Genomic DNA, 22,996 nt, shown 5'->3' with positions numbered 1-22,996 from the left:
AAATATAAGATGCTTAGCCCATAGAACAGTAAAAATGTCATTAGAAATAAATATGTGATGTTGAAAAATAAATAATATTAATTTATATTATCAATCTATATTATATTTTCATTCTTTGGTAGGGAGGTGCATGTGAGATAATTCTGGACGTGTTTTAGTCATATACTAACCTCATCTGCAAAATATAGCCTTGATGGTATTTTTCAAAACAGTGATAAAGTTATCATTCTATAAATACAGACATTTTTACATTTTTAGCAAAAGGGCCCAGAATTTTTACTCTTTTACTTGTTTCAATCATTGGACTATGGCCATGCTAATCCACTCATATCTGTCCTGGACTAATTTGGAAACAGACATGTAAACACATGTACACACCAATTCCACTCCAACAACAGCCCAAGACTATGATTGGAGATACCTGCTCAAGACACCACTGAGTTGAACCTGAAATTATGTGGTTGTAAAATGAACTTCTTAATGACACAGCGTTAGATGCAGTAAAATATAACCAGTATGAAAGTCAAACTTCAAAAAGTTGTTAATCATTTAAAGGTTTTAGTAAATTTATAAAAAAAAAAGTAAGCATTATACCATCCAGTATAAATAAAGTCAACTTAATTATATTTTTTCTCTAATAACCTATTCTGACATTAAATGAGTCAACTTCTCATATGAATGTTTACATTTGTACGTCAATTTTTCAACAAAAGGAATTTCTAAAAAAAATCCAGAAAACGATCTACTCATGTAATTTATGCACTCGCTAAAGTTTATTTTTGTTTTTACGAAAAAAGTACGTGAATTACATGAGTTTTTACGGTACTATCTTTACAATACTACTAATGTGTTCACACATCCTTAGTTGTATGTTGCACATGGCTAGAGTTGGGATTCTAGCAGATGTAAACAGCATCTTACAGGCATCCCAATCATGAAAATGTTTGATTCACTAAAAATATTGCATTTACAGACATTGATTGTTAAAATTTTTCGTCGTGAGGTTAGTTGTATATAATGTTGTGTATGTGTGTGCACACGTGTGTAAACAAAAAAGAAATGAAAGCAGTTAAAAACTAATATGTATTTTGATCTATTAAATGTTTCTTTTCTATCAATATTGTTTTACCTTCTTTTCCTTGAAGGTTTTTTTTTATTTACACCTACATTTCAATGAAACATTACTTATTCCAGGCATAAAACAATGGGTCGTGCACTAGTATAGTATGACACATTTGAATATTAGAATATACTTTTTCAAAGTAAGTTGAAATTGTCATGGCTGGAATGTATTTCACCATAATCTACTCAGTTGGGGCTGAGGATATGACAAAAAAAAAATCCATATACAAATGAGATTTCTTCGCTTATTTTACATCTCCCTAATACCATGGTGTTTTTAATGGAAACTTCATTATCAGCTTAATAAATCATAAGACTTCAACAGTCTCTCTCTCCCTCTGTGTCTCACTCCCTCTCTTTCACTTGCCCTTTCTTTCTCTAGTTTTCTCTCATTCTTCCTTTTCTGATAATTAATTACTGAATTAATTATTCCAAAATTTATTTATATATTTATTTCACCCTAGAGATTCCTAAGATCAATTAGTTTTGACTTAACCTATTCAAAACTAGTTTTCTTTCATTTGTTTTTCTTTTCTTTTTAGAAGTGAGATGTGATGGAAGTGTTGGTGATGATTTAATTATGCCTTATATTAATCAAGAACCCAATGGTTGTTTATTTATTAATGCAATTAACAATTCCTCTTGCTTCAGAGATAGAAAATAAAGAAAAACAACATAAAATGTTAATCCCATTTCTTCATATACACATGCACAAGAATGGATCTTCGTTGGTTTTAACAATGAGTATCAATAAACTGAACTACTTGCTCCTAGAATCAGTGTATGTGGTTGAGTATTTCTCAGACACATATACACTTAATATAATTTGTACAATACAGGATAAGTGTGGCACAGTGTGACAAGCTTGCACCTTTTAAACTACAAGTACAGTCCATTAAAACATCTTCCGTACAGTTTCCATCTACCCACTTGTGCTCACAAGGCTTGGGTTGACCTGAAGCCATTGTAAAAGACACTTGTTCAAGATGCCATACCCTGGTAGCACATCTCAGACTTCAACTTCTTAATCTATTTAACTATCTGTAATCATGTAAAATGCAAATTAATTTATCAACTACAGTGCTAGCCTGATTTATGGCTGAATTAGACACCAGACCTTTATGTCGGCACCATATAAAGAGCACTTATACTGGTGCCATGTATTGGGTCATCTTATTAATAATGTGGTTTTCTTATACTTCTTTTATTTTTCAAAATTAAGATAAACAAAGTTCTTTTATAATCTAAAATACACTTTCTACAATGCTCTTCCAACTATCTGGTAGATTTGCAAGGTCCCTCTTCCAAAGTTCACTTGTCCGTGATGAAAAATATTCCTCCAGAACTGTTCTTACCTCATCTACAGAATTCATATTTTTTCCGTCCAAATGAAGACTGCAGAATAAATGATAATCAGATGGGGCAATGTCTGGTGAATATGGTGGGAGTGGTGGGGCATTGTTTCCCATTCAAACTTCTCCAGCTTTTGGAATGTCATCCTCTTGAAACAAAAGATGGTCATAAGCCGCTCAAGCTGTTCGCAGTAGATCTCCCTTTGTTATCATTTGGTTTGGGTTTAAAAGTTCAAAGTGGATTAAACCTTTCATATCCCACCAAACAGATAACAACACCTTATGTGGGTGAAGGCTTTCTTTAACCAGGGGTGCTAGTGCTTCTTCTTTCCCTACCCACTGTCTTCAGTGCTTGACATTTTTATAGACTCCATTTCTTTTCACCAGTCACTATTCGGTCCAAAAAAGATTCATTCGTGGGACATGATAGCAAAGAGGAGCACACATTTACTTTCTGCATATAATTATACTTGGAAAGTTTGTGGGAAACCCATTGACCTAATTTGTTGACTTTTCCGATGGCACGCAGGTGTCGATGATAGGTTGAATGACCAAATCCATGCTTCTCTGCTAGTTCCTCAATAGTTACGATGGGATTTTGTTCCATCAGGGTTTGCAGAACGTCTTCATTGAGCTCTGCAGATCTTCCAGGACAAGGCTCATCTTCGAGGCTGTAGTTTCCGGCTTGGAATTTCTGGAACCACCGTTGACACTGGCTTACGCTTATTGTCCAATGCTCCTATACTGCATTAATATTCCTCACACTTTCCATTGCATAGTTGCCTTTATTAAACTTATAAAGCAAAATATGCCAAATATGCTCCTTTGTCACTTGAAAACATAACTGTTAAAACTGCACCCTTCAAAGTTTGCACTAAGAATAAGGACAAAGTAAAATTACTACCTGCTTTTATAGCAAGTTGATGCAGGTAGTTTATCCCATTCCCCTCCAACTTTTTGTTCAAGCAATTGAAAACAGTGCATTATATATGGGATGACCCAATAAAAAGTACTCATGCTGGCGCCACATAAAAGCACCCATACAAAAGCAGCCAACACATTCTGTAATGGTTGGGTGCCATTAGGAATGGCACCCAACCATTGAAACCATGCCAAAACAGATAAATGAAACCTGGACAGCTCTCTGGCTGGCCAACTATTGAACCGTCCAACCCATGCAAGTATGGAAAATGGACATGATGAGGATGATGAATATTCTATGCTATTACTAGGGATGGAAACCATTTACGTCTTTTAAAGAGTGGTTAACAAACTGTGAGAGTTCATCTGGATATTTCTGCCTTCTTAATTTTTCTGCTCACATCAAAAGCATGTTTACATTCTTATTTCTCTCACAGCTAGGCATGGTAATAATCTTTTACCTTTTATCTTTTACTTGTTTCAGTCATGTACTAAGTCTGTTGGTCTCTTGCTGAATCACTAAGTTACAGGGACATAAACACACCAACAGCGGTCGTCAAGTGGCCGTGGGACACACACACACACACACACACACACACACACACACGCAACAAGCTTCATCATTGAAAAGTTATTAGCCTTTAAAATTTGCAAAATTTGGTTATTTTAGCCAATCAGAAGCAAGTATTTTGCACATCACCGCGAAGTTCTGTTAGTATATTAAGCAAATAGGCACCACGTGTTCCATAGCTGATTGCAAAGAACTCTGTTTCTGTAGTAACCAAAGATGCTGCGCATACGCACAAGGAGTGTAATCAACAAATTGAGAGTACCTGAGCATCTTTAAAGCATGGAAATAAATGCGGGTGTGGGACACACTGTTCCATGGTTGACTCTTATCTTTGTGAACTTATGTGGAGAAGGAGATATGAGAAAGATCATTTATTTTATAAAATCCTTGAGTGTATTGCAATAAAAAATTATTTTTAAGATTTCGACATGCAGTGACGATAACTACAAAGATCCCACTTACCCAAGGTACCATGCAGTGGGACTGTACCTGGAATCATGTGGTTGTGAAGCAAGCTTCTTACCCAACAGCCACATGGTAATGATGGTGGTGATCATTGTGGCTATGGTCAGAAGCATAGCAACTGTGACTATCCTGGACTACATTATCCAGTGTATTCTATGATGAGGGTGATTTGACCTTGTTTCAAGCAGGTCTAGTGACTGTAGAGCAGTGGTTCCTCACCATTTCACCCCTTTGATTCCTATTTTACTCCGCTTGGCCCTCATAGCCATTAGATATCTAAATAAAATCTTATATTTTTATAATCAAATATCATTAGTAATTGTAGAGGTGTAGCCAATATATTTCAGATAAATTTTAACAAAATTTTATATGAACCCTGATTAAGAACCACTGATGTAGAGAAACTCTTGTAGCCCCCCCCCCCCCCATGGTGATGATGTTGGTGGTGATGGTGCTGCTGCTGCTACTGCTAAATAACAGTGATAGCCTTAGGGGTGTTCTTGGTAGTGGTAGTTATGGTAGAGAAGTTGATTGGATATGGATATGAGATGCAGTGAGTAGAGGGTGTGTTCGTTGTCATTGTAACTAGTTACAAAGGAACAGTTGCTTGTTGCTTTGCTGCCTATTCTCCGGTCATGGCTATACTTTGCTTTCATTGCAATCCTTCTCCCTAAACTGTTGTTATTGTATGTGTGCCTTATTGAATTAATAATAAACAGGATCCATTGAAACCAGTGAGAGTGCTTCTGCATAGTTGCTCAGTTTGCTAGAAATAACTCCTAAATCACACCTTACCCCCTTAAGAAAGAGCAGTTCTATCTAGTTCTTGCTACACAACATACTGTATACAAATTTCTTTGTACCCCCTCTTTACCACCCTCTCTCTTTGTCTATATATCTAATGTGTGTGTGTACTCACTACACACTGTAGTATAAATACATTATACAGTGTCACATCATTATGTCTAATAAACTTATATTTTTAGCCTTTTAAATATTATGTTCTGTGGCCTTTTTTTAGTTTGAAATAGGAATTGAACTGATCACTTTCATCTTTGTTAAAAAAAAACTCATCAAAGATAATACATACTTTATATTATTAAAAACTTCATATGAAGACATGTGCAGTCTTGTATACTAGAACAGGAAAGACATACACAAAGAAATTTTGTCTAAGAAAATATTTTTGTTATAAGTTTTGTGTATAAAAACACATTGGGCCTAGCTCCATGTGAAATCAGTGAACTACCAAAATAGAAGTTCAGGCTCAGATCCAAATAACCAAGACATTATTTACTACTGAAGAGGCAAACATCATTTTGAAACACCATGTCTGGGGTTTGCTGATGTCACATGACATGGAGCTCAGCTTTATCTGTTTTTACACATGAAGTTGATAGAGAAAAATTTTATCTCAGTTCTTGTTCTGATTTGCAGGGGTATATTGAAATTATGTGTACACATCTTTGTTTCGATCTCCACTGCTTTATGTTGCTGTGGCTGTGTGGTAAGTAGCTTGCTTACCAACCACATGGTTCCGGGTTCAGTCCCACTGCGTGGCACCTTGGGCAAGTGTCTTCTACTATAGCCTCGGGCCGACCAAAGCCTTGTGAGTGGATTTGGTAGACGGAAACTGAAAGAAGCCCGTCGTATATATGTATATATATGTGTATATGTTTGTGTGTCTGTGTTTGTCCCCCTAGCATTGCTTGACAACCGATGCTGGTGTGTTTATGGCCCCATAACTTAGCGGTTCAGCAAAAGAGACCGATAGAATAAGTACTAGGCTTACAAAGAATAAGTCCCATTCAGTAGCTTCATGATGATGATTTGTTTGCAATGCAGGGGCCTACCAGAAAGAATTTATTATCATATTGAGGCATTTCATTCCCCAATCCCAGGATCCCATGCCCCATCATGACCCTTGAATATTTTCAATTAGCATGAATAAATGTCAGTTATTTAGTCAAGCACAAAGGGGTAGATTAAGGTTGGGGTTGGAGTGGATCTATGCGTTGGTGGTGGGTGTAAGGTGTCGTAAGATTCTGTTGTATATGAACAGATCTTGCTTGGTGTGTATATATATATGAATGACTGAAGAGAAGAATATAGATTGCTTTAATAACCGCCCCCCCCCCTCTATATTCTTAAATAGGTGTTTTAAGCATTGTATGTGTAGGTATGTGTATACGTATGTATGGGGGGGTATGGGTTGGGTGTGTGTGTGTGAGTGTATGGGTGTGTGTGTGTGTGTGTGTGTGTGTGTGTGTGTGTGTGTGTGTGTGTGTGTGTGTGTGTATAGTCTCTTGTTTCAGTCATTGGATTGTGGCCATGTTGGGGTACCACCTTGAAGGTTTTAGTCAAACAAATCAACTCCTGTACTTAATTTTTATTTAAGTTTGGTACTTATTGATGTGAGACAAACACAAACACATATATACACAAACGCATATATGTACATGATGGGCTCCCACAGTTTCCAGCTATCAAATTCACTCACAAGGCATTGGCCAGCCCAGGGCTTTAGTAGAAGACACTTACCCAAGATGCTGAATAGTGGGACTGAACCCAACCCTCATGGTTGCAAAGCAAGCTTCTTAACCACACAGACATGCCTGTGCCTATATGTGTGTGTGTATATATATATATATATATATATATATATATATATATATATATATATTGGAAGGTTTGGAGGTGATGTACAGAAATTATATAGAAAAAAATTAAGGTACTCAGAAATCTGGATGTTTGTACATTTACAGATTTTTATTAATGTCACATATTAAATAAAGCGCTTTTCACTTAATGAGAGGGAGATAGTTATATGAATATATATATATGTGGTGAGCACATACATGTGTGTGTGCGTGTATACACACACACACATATACATCTGAATTCAACCCACAAAGAGTTTGTTACTGTTGTTGATGAACCCCAGATCACTCCATCCTGATCAAACAGACATGATGAAATGATTCCATTTTAGAAAATGTACATATTTAAGTTCTTGATTCTTGCTTTAGTGATGGGATGCAAAACCAATAAACTCAGTCAGTGGTAAAGCTGAACCTTTTATATCATTCAGTATTCAGCAAATTTCATTATAAAATTACTATTTTTAAATCTCACAACATGAGATATTCAGCAACAGTACTTTGTAGTAAAGATTGTTTGCCAACATGACATGGCAATCCTAGTTTAGGACGAATGTTACTGTAATTTTCGAACAAGGGAATCTAGCACCCCCACAAAAATATAAGGACACAGATCATGTCGTATAGCCAGCTGGAGACAATGTCTCCTGGGGCTAAATTACAGCAACATTCATCCTAAACCAGGACTGCCATGTTATGTTGGCAAACAATCTTTACCACAAATTTCATTATCTTTTATCAAGAGTAATCTTTTTTTTATCTCACTTTGTACCATTGTTTTGTTGATACTCTGCCTAGTAAAGACAGGGTGAAACAGACAAGGAAGCCAGATTCTTTTTTTCTGATAACACTGCTTTAAACAACATTATTGTGGTTTCAAGCATAGGTTCTTTTTTGTTGACTTGCAAATAATAAAACTTTAGAGTTGAAGAACTAATGTCCTCATTATCCAATGTAATCTTTTCTAAGATGGTATGGTGTGATTTGAAGGAGATTTAGCTACAATTTCTAGCACCTAGGGGCATTTACAGTTTAATTAATATAAAGTTAAAGTAAGATAGTGTTAATATTCAAAATGTTGGCATATCTTTATGCTTGTATGGTTTTTCTTTTTCTTTTAGTGACATAGCTATCTAGCTGAGTAGTTCATGGAATAAAGCATTCACACATACATGAGGCATTTAACAAAATAGGAGCCTTTATGTGATCATGCAACCTGCTAGAAATTACAGCTAAATCTCCATCAATCAAACCCAAGTGTCTTTTTAAAAAAGACACTTAAACAATGTAGTCCTAGATAAAACAAAAAAGACACAATGATTATGGGATCTTAGAGATATTGAAAAACTACTGGAGTTCCATGAGGCAAATGACTTTTTGATCAACAAATGACTTGTTGATCTGCACCACTGACTTCAGGAAACCAGCCAATCACCTGATCATCTATCAATTGGTGGGCACACAAGCCAGATTGATTACATTCTCATCAGAAAGAGGGATAGGCAGATGCTTGTGAAGTCTTTCCCTTGTGAAGAATGTTCAACTCAACGTAGGTTAGCAGTTAGTGACTTCAGAGTTAGGGCTAGGTGGACTCAGTGGTGCAAACCTATCTCAAAAAGGGGGGATCCTTCAAACACTCAGAAATTTATAGATGTTCTAACTGAAGCATTTGACTAGAATAGGGAGGAGATAGTAATGTATAACTCACAGGACAACTAGAAGTTCTTATGTGACAATCTACTGAGAGCAGCTGATGAAATCTATGGCTGGGACAAAGTTTCAGCCAGACGAAGGGTGACATGATGGTGGAATAGTGAGGCTTGGAAAGAGTGAGAATAAGGATGACATTATTCAACAAGAACAAAAGCAAAAAGAGGTCTGCCAGCATCTTATGGCATGAATTTCTGAGGTGTCTGGTGTTTTAGATTGCAAGACAGTGTATAAGAGAGAATCAAGTTATGAGAGAGAAGTGTGTATGGATAGATAATGAAAAGCTTGTACTTGCTGATTCTGAAAAGAACGAGACATGGAAGTGCTACCTAGTGCAAATTATGGACACAAAAGGTGCTGTAGGAAGGTTAACAGAGAAAGTAGTCTTTGTGTATGGAAGATGTGCAAGAGTAATAAATACTAAAGACACATGGGAAATATATTTTCTCAAATGTTCTGGAGGTTCCCTAGAGGTCATAAATGGTTTCAATTGCCTAATTAGCAGAAGAGGATGTTCTGAAAGTATAGTTGTTAGAATAAGAATATGATAGAAAATGTTCAGAGAACTGTTACCTCTGTTGGCTACAAAAGGTCTCTCTCACTCACTCTCTCTCTCTCTCTCTCTCTCCTTGATGTACAAACACCAATGGTACATAGTATTGAGATGTGAGCTGTGAATGCAGAGGACATGTGATAATTAGGGAGATTGAAACTAGTATGCTCCATTGTATGTGCAACATCAGTGTACATGTATGGTAAAGTGCTGGAGTATTGAGAGATATAGTGTGCAAGAGAGAAGTCTGCACTGGTTTGGTCATGTGATGCAAATTGGTCACTTAAAGTGGAAGGTATTTATGAAAGAGGAAGGCCCAAGAAGACATGAAGTGAAGTAGTGAGGGCTGATTTCAAGATGCTGAGCCTCTCAGAGGAGATGACAAAGGTATGACCGGGTTGGCAATTTGCAGCGCTCAAGAAGACTGGCCATCATAGCAAAAAATGACATTCAAAAAGCATTTTGTTTATGCTTGTAACCCATTCTATTTCATCAAATATTCCTCACATTTCATTCCTCTAACACTCTGCCTTTCATCACTTCTCTATTTATGTCACTCCTCGGTGGCTGTAACCACTTGAGAGCAAAATTGGCACATATCACTCCTCCCTGCTTTTTTCTCTGTACTACAAGTTACCTTCCCATTGCCAAAACCTTTTCACCTTTTATTCTCATGATCTAGCCCACCTCCAATCGTTTTCACCAATCACCTCCTTACTGTGCCTTCAGTTACCTCACTTCTCTACCATATTCCATATTAACACCTCGCATATCTGCTATCATTTTCAACACCTTTTCATATCCTCCATCAAACCTCACTCACTATAGCCACCCCTGACATCTCCCCCTCTACTGCTTTTACACTTTGCACACCATCCTCTCACCTTCTGATCTATCCTCTTTCCTCACTATTCCTTCCCCTCATACTAATATTTCCCATCAACCACATCTCTACCTTTGTTCATTACTAACTACATTCATCTCCTTCCCCACTCCACTGCCTTTTGCCATCTGTTACTCTCCCTTCACACTCTCATAAAACTGCCTCCCCTTCCCCCAATCCACTGTCTGTATCCTCCTTTCTGCTCACCTTGTACCTTGAGAGTTTGCTCTGGCACCCCATCACTGCCATCATTATCATCTTCCCAAGGGTTGGATAACCATATATATTCTCTCTGTCAAAACTCCTGTGTTTGTCCCTCTATCATACTTTAGCCTCTCAAAATCTGGCATAAAGTTACCTCTCTTTCTCAAATCTTTGTTCCACTTAGTCATATGTCTTTCTGTCTTTCTGTTTATTTTTTTTCTTCCTCCCCAACTCCTGTTCTTTTTCTGTCCTGCAAGTTAGCTGGCAACCTCACTAGTACTAGTGGCATGGAACAACACCCAGTACCAACTGGAAAGTGATTGGCATTAGGAAGGACATCCAGCTCTAGCAAGCCAGACCCCATAAAATTGTTCAACCCATGCCAGCATGGAAAATTGATGTTAAATGAATAATGATAACAATGATGATGATGATACAGAGGAGGAGGAGGATGACGGTAGTGATATCAACGGCAGTGACGACTTTTTGTTTATATAGGTGATGTAGAATTTCCTGAGAAAAAAAAAAAAAAAAACTAAAACAGGCTATACAAATATTTCTTTTAATACTAATGTGTGTGCCACCGCCCATACTAAAGTGTTGATATCTAAATTAGAATTGTTGTTAAAGTCTCATTACAGTATGAGTGATACCACAAAATTCAGTTGATCAACACAAACATAATATATGTATAATGTTACAAATTTTTTGCTAAATCCCTCCAAAATTTTGATTGTATTGAATATTCATTAGAGTACATGTACTCATTAGAAATATGGTTATGTAACAGTTAAGGGTTCTCAACTTTTTCTAACTTAGCAACTCCCTTTCACAAAAAGGTTTTTTAAAAAAACCTTCCTCCATCCTATATTTTACAAAAAATTTAAAAATTTAAACAAACAGAAGCTGATTTTGTTGATAGTTGATAAACTCAATACCATTTGCACCCCCAAAAACTGAGGCTATCACCTTCCCTGCAGATGAAATGACCTTGTACTTCTTTGGAGCACATGAGTGGAGAAAGAGGTTTCCACCACACAGATTGTCTTTTTGTCTCTGGCTCAAAGCAATGAAGACAACACTCATCTTGGCTTAAAAAATGTTCAAGGAAACCAGCTGGATCTGTCAGATTTTCCCATGTTGTGATCAGCCTGATGCACTTTTGATCAGATGTCAGAAGACATGGTACCCACCAAGTAAAAACCTTCATCATGCAAGTTCATTGTGCAGAATATTCGCAACTCTCTAAAAGAATATAGTAATAGCATTGGCTATTTACTTTATAGTCAGTTACCTGTCATCCATCACCATGTGGTGAACATGATCAATATTTTTTCAGTTGTGACAATTGCAGGATGTCTATACGTTGGGTCATCTTCAACACTTCCCCTTCCCCTCCTAAATTCAGCTCCCCAATTTCAAATTGTTGATAAAGCTGGAGTGTCATCCCTTAATGTAGTAACCATGTTGGCATCTTTTTCTATCAAATTTTGTTGCTTTTTCAAGAGAAGTCACTACTAGGTATTTTTTGAAGTCTTCTTTGAACAGTCAGATGTCAGTTTATCTGGAAAGAAATAACGCAGTTATTAATAGAGTTGAAATTAATGCAAGATTTCACAGGTCTAGCATCACTCTTTCATAGTCAGCCTATGAACTTTTCAGCCCATCCTTGTATATTAGAAAAGGACATTAGATTTTGATGCATCATCATTCGTGTTTACTCTTACTCATAACACTGTGTACTTCATATTCATATTTTTATCTTAATGAAGGGTTCTTTTTTCATTTTTTGAGAATGTGTCTCAAATATATGTATTGTACCTAATTTACATATCTCATTTTTAAGAAAATTTACATATCCCATCTAAAAATCCTTTGACAATTGCTGTCCCCTTGTGAGCTCACAATAACCTCAAGGCGATGCTTCTGTCTAGCATGCACCATACACACCCACATTCAGAGAGAAAGTGAGATCTATCTTCTTGACTCAAGTTTCCTTACTGGTTCAAGGTTATTTATTGGCTCAAGTTTCCTTACTGGTTCAGGTTTACTCACTGACTGAAGCTTACTTGCTCACTCAAATTAACTCAGCTCAGTTAAAGACAAAATTTAATAATGAGAATATATGAACAAGGGTAGTTCCACAGAAAAATTCCTTTTCTTTTTTAAGGAAAGGACTGATTGTATTTGGAGTTTGACTATATAGATGAACTATAGGGAGACAGATATAGCTTTCTGTCAAATATGTTTTAAAATAGTACTTTCAGAAGACTTGTCAACACACAGTTTGCAAAAGCATCACTATTCAATAGTTGTATATCTTAATTCAAATTCTAGCCTTATGTTTTCTTTGCAAAAGAAAAAAAAACCCCAAAATCTCCGCTTCAAGAGAAGAAAAAGAAAGAAAAATGTTGCAAAACTCTAGATTCTGGTTCTAAAGAGAAATCCCAAATCTCTTTGATGCAGATTTGATTGTATTAGTCATATGTCATTCTGCAGTAAAGGTCATCAGAGACAGATAGTTCTGACATGTTAGTCATTGCATATTAATCATGACATCTAGATGAAATAAGATTCCTAAGATGAAGTGTTATGTGAAAAGAGAAGACAAGTGAAGGAAAATGTGAGAAAGAAGAGAAATGGGGTAGGGGAAGAATGGGTTTAGTCTGAGTCTGTCTTATCATTGCTCAACTAGGTTAAGACAGGCTTCTTTGTATAACACTATTGACATGAGATCAGAGATGATGAGAGTTGAAATAGATGTAGGACAGGTACTTTGGGTGAGAGATTTCTTATTTTCAGTGTTGAAATTATAAAGGTTTTAGGGTAAACTGCTGAATAAATAACTGTATTAGAAAAATGACTGATGGGGTTTTAAACCATCTTACATGATTATTATCCTTTTTTCCTTTTTCTGTTTTGCTAATGCAAGCAACAGTGCAACATGGTTAGATTATTGGAAGCTAGTAATCAACACTAATTGTTAAATTCTTTTGAAACAATTTATCAGATTATATTTTATTTTATCTTCAGATCATAATTTTTCTAATGTTTGATACCAAATACACCTTCAGAAATAAGATATCTGATGATAGTTGGAGATTGTACTGATCAAAAACATAACGTAGATCAATCATTCCTAAACTTAGAACAATTACCTTTTATTTGCATAAAAACTGCAGCTGAATGAGATATCATTGGCACAGTGAGGAGCAAGAGTTTGCAGTATCATGCCTCCTTGCTAACATGCGTTGAATTATGACAAGGATTAAGTCCCAACTATACAAAAAATACAAAATTCTAAAGCCTGCACCAGTTCTCTGTGTTGGTTTTGCACTTTATTTTACACTGTATCAGAAGTACAAATTTTCTTTTTAAGCCTGGTACTTTTTCTATAGGCCTCTTTTGCAGAAACATTAAGTTACAGAGGACATAAACACACCAACACCAGTTGAGAAGTAGTGATGGGGGACAAATACAGGCACAAAGACTCTCTCTCTCTTTCTCCCACACTCCCACTCACAGTTTTCTTTCAGTTTCTGTCAACCCAATCCACTCACAAAGTTTTATTAGGCCCAGTAAAAGACACCTACGCAAGAGGCTGCACATCAGGACTAATCATAAGGTCACATGGTTGTGAAGAAGACTTCTTAACCACACAGCTATGCTTACATCTATCATCATCATCGTTTAACATCCACTTTCCATGCTAGCATGGGTTGGACGATTTGACTGAGGACTGGTGAAACCGGATGGCAACACCAGACTCCAATCTAAATTTGGCAGAGTTTCTACAGCTGGATGCCCTTCCTAACGCCAACCACTCCGGTGTATGCCTGTGCCACATAAGATGCCCTCATGCCTGTGGCACATAACATGCACTTGCACTAGTACCACATAAAAACACGCTGGTTTCATGGTTGATTTGTAAAGTTTAAAAAAATGTGGATGCCCAAACTGTGGACCCTGCCTCAACTTACTTGAAGGCTCAGATTCCCTTTTCAAACAAGGACAGAGGTTCACAATTAAACTAGTTTCACTTGTGCCTCCGAGAAACCAATTTATGTAATAACCTGCTCGGGTTGTGGATACAACTATATTGGACAGACGAGTTTGACCTTTAGAAGGAGAACCACTCTACATAAAGAGCAAATCCGTTTCCCGCAATACAGGCAAATTCCCCTCACTAAACAACAACAACAACCTTGCCCGGACTTGTGCCTGGGAGGGTAACTTTCTAGGTGCAATCCCATGGTCAGTCATGACCGAAGGGGGTCTCAAACAATACATGTATATATACAAATATATATATATGTATATATATATATATATATATATATATATATATATATATATATATACTTATAAGAGACCAAAGTTTATGTACAATGTTATATTTTATATATAAAAAATACAAAAGTGGGACAAAAATGCAAAACATCCAGACAGACGGTACAAAGACAACAAGGACGGGTCAATTGGAGTTTTTTTCTTCAGTCGAGTTCTAGATTATCTTTGCAATTTCGGCTGGTTATACTTGAGATTGCTCCAATCTGGCCAGCCCCAAGGAAAGACTAAGCTAAGAGCATTAGATTCTTTGGAAGAAAGTAGCAAATGTATGTGAAAACAAGGATGGAAAACAAAAACAGAAATGTTAAAGAAATACAAAAGCAATTAACAGGACATAACAACAGGTGTCTTTCGACTAAGGCTGAATTAAATTAAATATATATGTGTGTATATATACATCATCATCATCATCATCGTTTAACGTCCGCTTTCCATGCTAGCATGGGTTGGACGATTTGACTGAGGACTGGTGAAACCGGATGGCTACACCAGGCTCCAGTCTGATTTGGCAGAGTTTCTACAGCTGGATGCCCTTCCTAACGCCAACCACTCAGAGAGTGTAGTGGGTGCTTTTACGTGTCACCCGCACGAAAACGGCCACGATATATATATATATATATATATATATATATATATATATATATATGTATATATATATATGTATATATATATATGTATATATATACATATATGTATATATACTCTTATACTTGTTTCAGTCATTTGACTGCAGCCATGCTGGAGCACAGCCTTTATATATATATATATATATATTATTATATTATTATTATCATCGTTTAACGTCCGCTTTCCATGCTAGCATGGGTTTGACGATTTGACTGAGGACTGGCAAGCCAGAAAGCTGCACCAGGCTCCAATCTGATCAGACAGAGTTTCTACAGCTGGATGCCCTTCCTAACGCCAACCACTCCGAGAGTGTAGTGGGTGCTTTTACGTGCCACCGGCACGAGGGCCAGTCACACGGTACTGGCAATGGGCACGTTCAAAAAGGTGTATTTAACGTGCCACCTGCACGGGAGCCAGTCCAGCGCACTGGCAATGACCTCACTTGAATGATTTTCTAACGTGCCACCAGCACAAGTGCTTGAAGGCAACGCTGATATCAATTACGCTCAAATGGTGCTATTTACAGGCCACTAGCACGGAAGCCAGACAGCTGCTCTGGTAATGAACACGCTGAGACAGTGCTATTAGTCCTCCACTGGCGCAGGTGCCAGTCATCGAGTATGGTTCAATTATGATTTCAATTTCACTTGCCCCAACAGGTCTTCGCAAGCAGAGTTTAGTGTCCAATGAAGGAGAGGTTGGCATTAGTGCCAGTCATCGGATTTGGTTCGATTTCGATTTCAGATTTCAAATTTCAAATTCCAAAATTCACTTGCCCCAACAGGTCTTCGCAAGCAGAGTTTAGTGTCCAGTGAAGTAAAAATATGAATTAGTGAGCTGGCTACACTTCTGGCAGAGGTCACAGATTATGCACGCACTTGCCTTGCCGGGCCTTCTAACGTACTGCATATTTCCAAAGGTCCCGGTCACTAGTCATTGCCTCGGTGAGGCCTAGAGTTCGAAGGTCATGCTTCAGCACCTCATCCCAGGTCTTCCTGGGTCTACCTCTTCCCCAGGTTCCCTCAACTGCTAGGTTGTGGCACTTTTTCACACAGCTATCCTCATCCAGTCTTGCCACATGTCCATACCAGCGCAATCGTATCTTTTGCACACCACAACTGATGCTTCTTAGGTCTAACTTTTCTCTCAAGGTACTTACACTCTGTCGAATATGCACACTGACATTACACATCCACCGGAGCATACTGGCTTCGTTTCTTGCAAGCTTACGCATGTCCTCAGCAGTCACGGCCCATGTTTCACTGCCTTGTAGCATGGATGTTCGTACACATGCGTCATACAGTCTGCCTTTTACTATGAGTGAGAGGCCCTTTGTCACCAGCAGTGGTAAGAGTTCTCTAAACTTTGCCCAGGCTATTCTTATTCTAGCAGCTACACTTTCAGTGCACCCTCTCCCGCTACAAACTTGGTCACCTAGGTAGCAGAAGTTATCAACTACTTCTAGTTTTTCTCCCTGGAGTGTGGCAAAGGTTGTTTTCTGCATATTTTCCATGTTTATTTCAGTGTCATTGATCTGATTGGATGTATCCCTGGAACGCCTCCGGAAACTGAACTCCATCATGCAATTCAATCAAATTACTTGTGCAAAACATACAAGTTCATTGTCTACACCTGCTCTATCATGTCGTCCCTCACTCTTCTCACAGTTGCCACTGAAAGGTTCAGAAAAATATGCTGTCGACTTGGAAAACAAATCACCCAAAATCCACGTCAGACACTCACTGTTTCCCCAACAACAACATCGGTTGTACCAATCGTACCAACTGCTACCCTCCCGAAAGTGCTCCCCCCACCTATGCAAACAAGATGTACATGGTATGTGATAATAACTTTAGAAGGTCAGGAGCCTGGCTACATACTCCATCAGCCTTAATTGTTCTCATCATAATTCTCCCAACCATGACTGCACCTCACTCCCCCACTTGGAAGACCATTACTCAGCATCTCAGGTACTTGAATGGTACTTTATGTTCTCTACCTCTGGATAGGGTTAGATAAAATGAAGGCTTTGGCAGGGTTTGAAATAAGTACCTAAAGTGTTGGATAAAATAAGTCTTCTCAATTTGGAGTCATGTGGAACTAAACAAAATAGGAAAATATATGTAAAATTCAACACATCCATTAACGACAATCTCCAAAACATAAAATTACTAGGTTTAATACGTTTACAAACAGGATGCATTCCATAAATTGAAGATATCAAACATATTAACACGCACACACATATATATAATACATTGCTTGTACCAAAGACACGTAAATAAATGTTGAAATGTGAGACGAGAACAATGTTAATCACAACACTAGAAGTGTTTATTTCTTAAATAAGTATAAAAGTTGCTAATGATGTATGAAAATACAAGATTGAAGAGTTGCTGGGTTTCAAAATAATTTTTTGCTCATTAAAGAATATCAAACATTTTCATTGAAAGAGAATTTTAATTGCTATTTTTTAAATTGTCTTAGAATTGCTAAAAGCGCAAGAGATTAATTTTAAATCCTTTCTCTGACAAATGAATTGCACAAAAGAAGTGAATCCATTGTTAGGAACATATAACAAGCATAGGTGCAGATATTAATGATGATCTCCATGGGTTGGCCAGTCTAAAACTGTGATTTAAAAAAGTTGATACAAAGACAGGAATAACATAATTCTGTGTAGAAAACTTGACCAACAAACTCAAGGAGGGAAAAGTTTACAAAAGAGTTATGATGATGAAGATGATGATGACGGTGGTAATAATAATGATGATGACTGCGACAACACCAACAGCAACAATTTTGTTTTCTTTTTTCCAGTATGTTTTTAATGCAGATTTAATATGTAATTCAGAAACTGTAGGTTCCAAATAGTTTGGAGTTTAAAAGAGAACTTTGATACACAGTTATGGGTCGAGAGAAAGTATAAAACTACAACAGAAGCTAGAATAAATATGTAACAGAGAAACTTGAGGTGTTCAAATAGGCCTTTCTGATACTAACCGACCTTAGACTGACACTGGATCAAGGATATAAACAGCATATTTTAAAAGGTTCATCATCATCATCATCATCATTTAACATCCACTTTCCATGCTGGCATGGTTTGAAATCAAACCTTTCCAATTTTATGAAAGAAAATATAATTCTCCAAACATCATAAAAATAATGAAAAAGTTGGTTATTTTATAAAAATATCTGAAACTTTGAGTTATTTTCAATATTGTACAAAAGAAAGAAAATAGTATTCTTCTCAGGAAATGGTCAGCAAAGAAAATGTTTCTTCTACTTGAAAGAATTCCTCTCTATTGAATGTGTGGTGTAAACCAAATCCTAAAATTTCTCTTCCATTTCAAAAATAATTTTATCCCTAGTAAAAATATTTACAAAACTTTTCTGGAAATTTTTGTTGCAGAATCCATACACCATGGGATTTAAGGAGGGGTTTAGTATCCAAGCACGATATAAAATTAATTTAAAGATCTGCAACAAATTAGAATCTTTACAGTATGGATGTATGACAAAGAAGACACATGTTGGTGAAAAATTGACAAAATCCAAAACAGAGATTGAGATAAGTACAATGATTGTGCGATTGATTCCTTGTTGTCTGGGAGCTTCTTCTTTACCTTGCTTTTTCCTGAGATGCTGAGTAATAGTCTTCCAAATAAAGGAATAAAGTACAGTCATGGTTAGGAAAAGTATAAAGCGAACAATTACGATTGATAGAGTATATGACCAGACAGATGACCTTCTAAGGTCAAGGTCACATATCATGTATGTCTTGTTTTCATAGGTAAAGGGAACACCTTCAAAAAAGGTAACAGTTGGTATGAGTAGTACAACCGATATTATTGTTATGTAAACAATAAGTGCCTGACGTAGATTTTGGGTAATTTGTTTTCCAAGTGGACAACATATTTTTCTGAACCTTTCAATGGAAACTGTGAGAAGAATGAAGGACGACATGACAGAACTGGTGTAGACAATAAACTTGTATATTTTACACAAATAGTTTGATTGAATTGCAGGATAAAGTTCAGCCATTTCCAGAGGCATTCCAAAGATACATCCAATGAGATCAATGACAGCTAGTACAAGGATGAATGTTTCTACGTTGCTTTTCTGGGATTGGCGTACATAAATATATATCACAAACATGTTACCAATGAGTCCCACAATTAGGAAGAATGGTATGATACTAAAAACAACTAATCTTGAAAACATAACAGGATCAGACAAATGGGTTGCATTCATGTTGAAACAAGTTGGTAGTTTATAGTTTAGTACGTTTAACGTGTATATGTTGATTGTTGAAATGTATATATGTGTATGCTTGTATTAGTATAAATATATATATATTGTATGGTAAGTAAATTGGTTAGTCCATTAACAGTAGACTGAAAATCATTTGTAATCCAAACTTCTATGTTGGAGATGATATTGGAGTTCTGTTCTCAGCTGAGTCCTTATAGAAATACAATCACAATGTGGAATAAACTTGTCAGGGAGAGATTTCAAAAGAATTTGCAATAATATGTCTGGTAAGTTGCTTAAATAAATATTATACAGATTAAAATACATCCTGCTTAATTTCACAAATTAGTTTGAAAGTAGATCATCACAACACATGTGATACGGGGACCAGTGACAGGGACCTTTGGAAGTTATGAAAACTACTTAACAACAACGATTTTAAATACTATCATTTTACTAAATTACAATATTTAGTGATGATGACACGTATATATATATAAATATACATATATATATTTATATAAAGGCTGTGCTCCAGCATGGCTGCAGAAATGACTGAAACAAGTATAAGAGTATATATACATATATACAGCCTTGAAATAATTATAAATATATATATATATAATAAAGTAAAGTTGTGGAATACCGTACGAGTGGAAATATATATGAAAGAAGGTTTGAAAATGCACTTATTTTAAAGATATTTATTTACTTAACCGGTTTCACTTTTTTAGAAAAAGATTATCAAAAGTCTTTGAGAATAATAGAAAATGTTAAAAAACAGTTTGAGTATTAAAATGCATATATACATTCTTTGATGATAATAAGAGGAATATATTTAAAGTATAAAACTTTGTATGTTTACACCACCTGTCCTCATCTGTTGTTGTTTTTTTCGTAAATTCTCCCATATATATATATATATATATGTCTTGCCCGCTTACGTTTTGGTATCACACTATATTTCATGTTGAGAACAATTTACGTCTTTTTAGACACAAGATGTGATCTATTTCTAGCACATTAAATGTCCACGTTAGTGGTCAACGTCATATATAAATATATATATATATATGTGTGTGTGTATATATATAAATATACATATATGTGTGTATATATATATATAAATATATATATATATATATATATATATATATATATATATATATATATATATATATATATATATATAATAAATATGTGTGTGTATATATATTTATATAGATATGTGTGCGTGTATTTCATTTTAGGGATAAGCAAGTTAAACAGATCAATATTAAATACTTGAAATACAAGATATATATCTGTGTTTACATACAAAAGGTCCCTTTAATTGTCCATATCATTTGTATTCTGTGTAAGTTGGTCTTTTTATATGTAAACATATATACAATTTTTGTGTTTTATGTATTTCAACATACTTTATTTATTGATCTGTCTAACTTGCTTTTCCCTATATTTACTTCTATACCTTCTCGAGTTTAAATCTCTTGAGCACTATAAAAGTGTATTCTATATGGAGAATATTTGATTCTCATATATATATATATATATATATATATATATATATTGACAAAATACAAAATGGCTGATATTTAGCAAGGTGAGACACACATAAGAAGGAAGGAAACAAAGGACCACTGATGAGGTCACAGAAGTGTGACGAAAGAACTCTGGCCGAAATAAGATTAAGATTAATGTAATATAAAGCTGAAGCAAATTAACACCAAATATACACTGCGTGTGTTTTTATTGGCTAAACTGGCAATATGACCATCCCCAAGTACAACAACATCTGTTTCAACACACAATTTTACATCAAAAATCTTGCAAAACAAATATATATATATATATATATATATATATATATATATATATATATATATATATATATGCATGTATGTATGTTTATATGTGTATGTATAAATATATATATTGTATATGGTGCAAAAGGATATAATATGAAGACGAAGGAAATGTTTTACATTTTGAGTACACACTCTTTTTCTGAATGAAAGAACATACAAGGAGAGGAAAAAAAAAAAAATGTGTTTCTAGGCAAGTTACTTCATTCTTTTTACATTGTTTCTGTTTGAGGAATTATTAGGAATGGGTATAAGTTAAATTTAAATTAAATTTAAGATTGGCAGCATTAAAATGCAGTACTCAAACTTTGTTTCGGGTAACTCGCAGGTATGTGCCTGCAGAGCACGTTCACTACTTACAGGTACCAGGCGTCATCCACGGTATTGTGCTTTCGTCACTGGATCTATGTATGGAATTCCTATGTGCACATTATGTATATTCCAAATGATAAAATATACAAAGAATATAATGTAAAGGTGGGGTAGGTGTTAATGGCAATGGATTGAAAGGCCCCAAAGCATGTAGAGACCTTTGATGGCTGGTTGTGGCATCAAGAATTTAGTAGGTGTGTGATTCCTGTCTTTAGACTTGATGGCTGCTTAATTGCCCTATATATATATATATATATATATATATATATATATACACACACACATATATATATATAATTATATTAGAGGGTACACAAAGCACCAGCTTGTTAGAGAATGAAAGTAAAACCCCCAACTTAACCACTAATCTCACTGAAAATATGTAACGGGCCAACAGAAACCGGGCAAACAAGCAGAATTTAACATTATCTGAACTAAAAAGCCATAGAATAATGTAACAGATGTACCTGGATCATGATTTTGAATTCTAGCTAGCACCTCAATTCTCCCCTGCAGGTCTTGCTTCACCTAAAATGAAAAATCCATCTCGCCTTGTAATCCATTGTCTTAAATAGTCCTGCACCAAATTCAAAACAATTTCAGTGCATAATATATATATGTATATATATATAAGAATGAGTAAATATTCAAAGTAAATATTCGTAAAGATGTAATAATAATAATAATAATAATAATAATAATTGTTGTTGTTGTTATTATCAGCAACAAATTTAAATAATTGATAATAACAATAACTATACATATGTATACATTATATATATATAATGTGCACATATGTATAGTTTGCTTGAAGAATTATCTGACATAGATACATGTTGAACTTACAACAGCCTTGGAGTACACATTTGATATTTCTCACCAGCTAAACAAATCCACATATAAGGATTTGGTTGATGAGGTCCTTGTCAAAGGATTACACATGGCCTTCTTTATTGAAGTCACCTACTGTGACTTTCCAGCTCAGTCAGAGTGATATATATATATATATATATATATATATATATATATATATATATATATATATATATCATAAATATACAGGGATTAGCATTGAGTTGCTTCT

The 22,996-nt window shown here is 35.6% G+C and overlaps 2 protein-coding genes across 3 annotated transcripts in view; one reads left to right on the top strand and one right to left on the bottom strand.

The window, feature by feature from the left end:
- The window catches only part of LOC106874719 (interference hedgehog), a 325,926-nt gene that overhangs the window by 116,553 nt on the left and 186,377 nt on the right, over positions 1–22,996 (top strand). The gene's annotated exons all lie outside the window — the stretch shown is intronic.
- LOC149131660 (melatonin receptor type 1B-B-like) lies at positions 18,637–19,810 on the bottom strand. The gene has a single exon (XM_089338299.1). It carries the CDS (start codon positions 19,673–19,675, stop codon positions 18,752–18,754), a length of 924 nt encoding a protein of 307 aa, XP_089194425.1. The 5' UTR covers positions 19,676–19,810; the 3' UTR covers positions 18,637–18,751.

Source organism: Octopus bimaculoides, chromosome 20 (assembly GCF_046866305.1).
Source record: "Octopus bimaculoides isolate indiv1 chromosome 20, ASM4686630v1, whole genome shotgun sequence".
Taxonomy (NCBI): Eukaryota; Metazoa; Mollusca; class Cephalopoda; order Octopoda; family Octopodidae; genus Octopus; species Octopus bimaculoides.
This window is presented reverse-complemented; position numbering and strand designations above follow the sequence as displayed.

Excerpts from the sequence above, each read along its gene's own strand:
- LOC149131660 (XM_089338299.1), bottom strand. The coding sequence starts at position 19,675 with ATGAATGCAACCCATTTGTCTGATCCTGTTATGTTTTCAAGATTAGTT.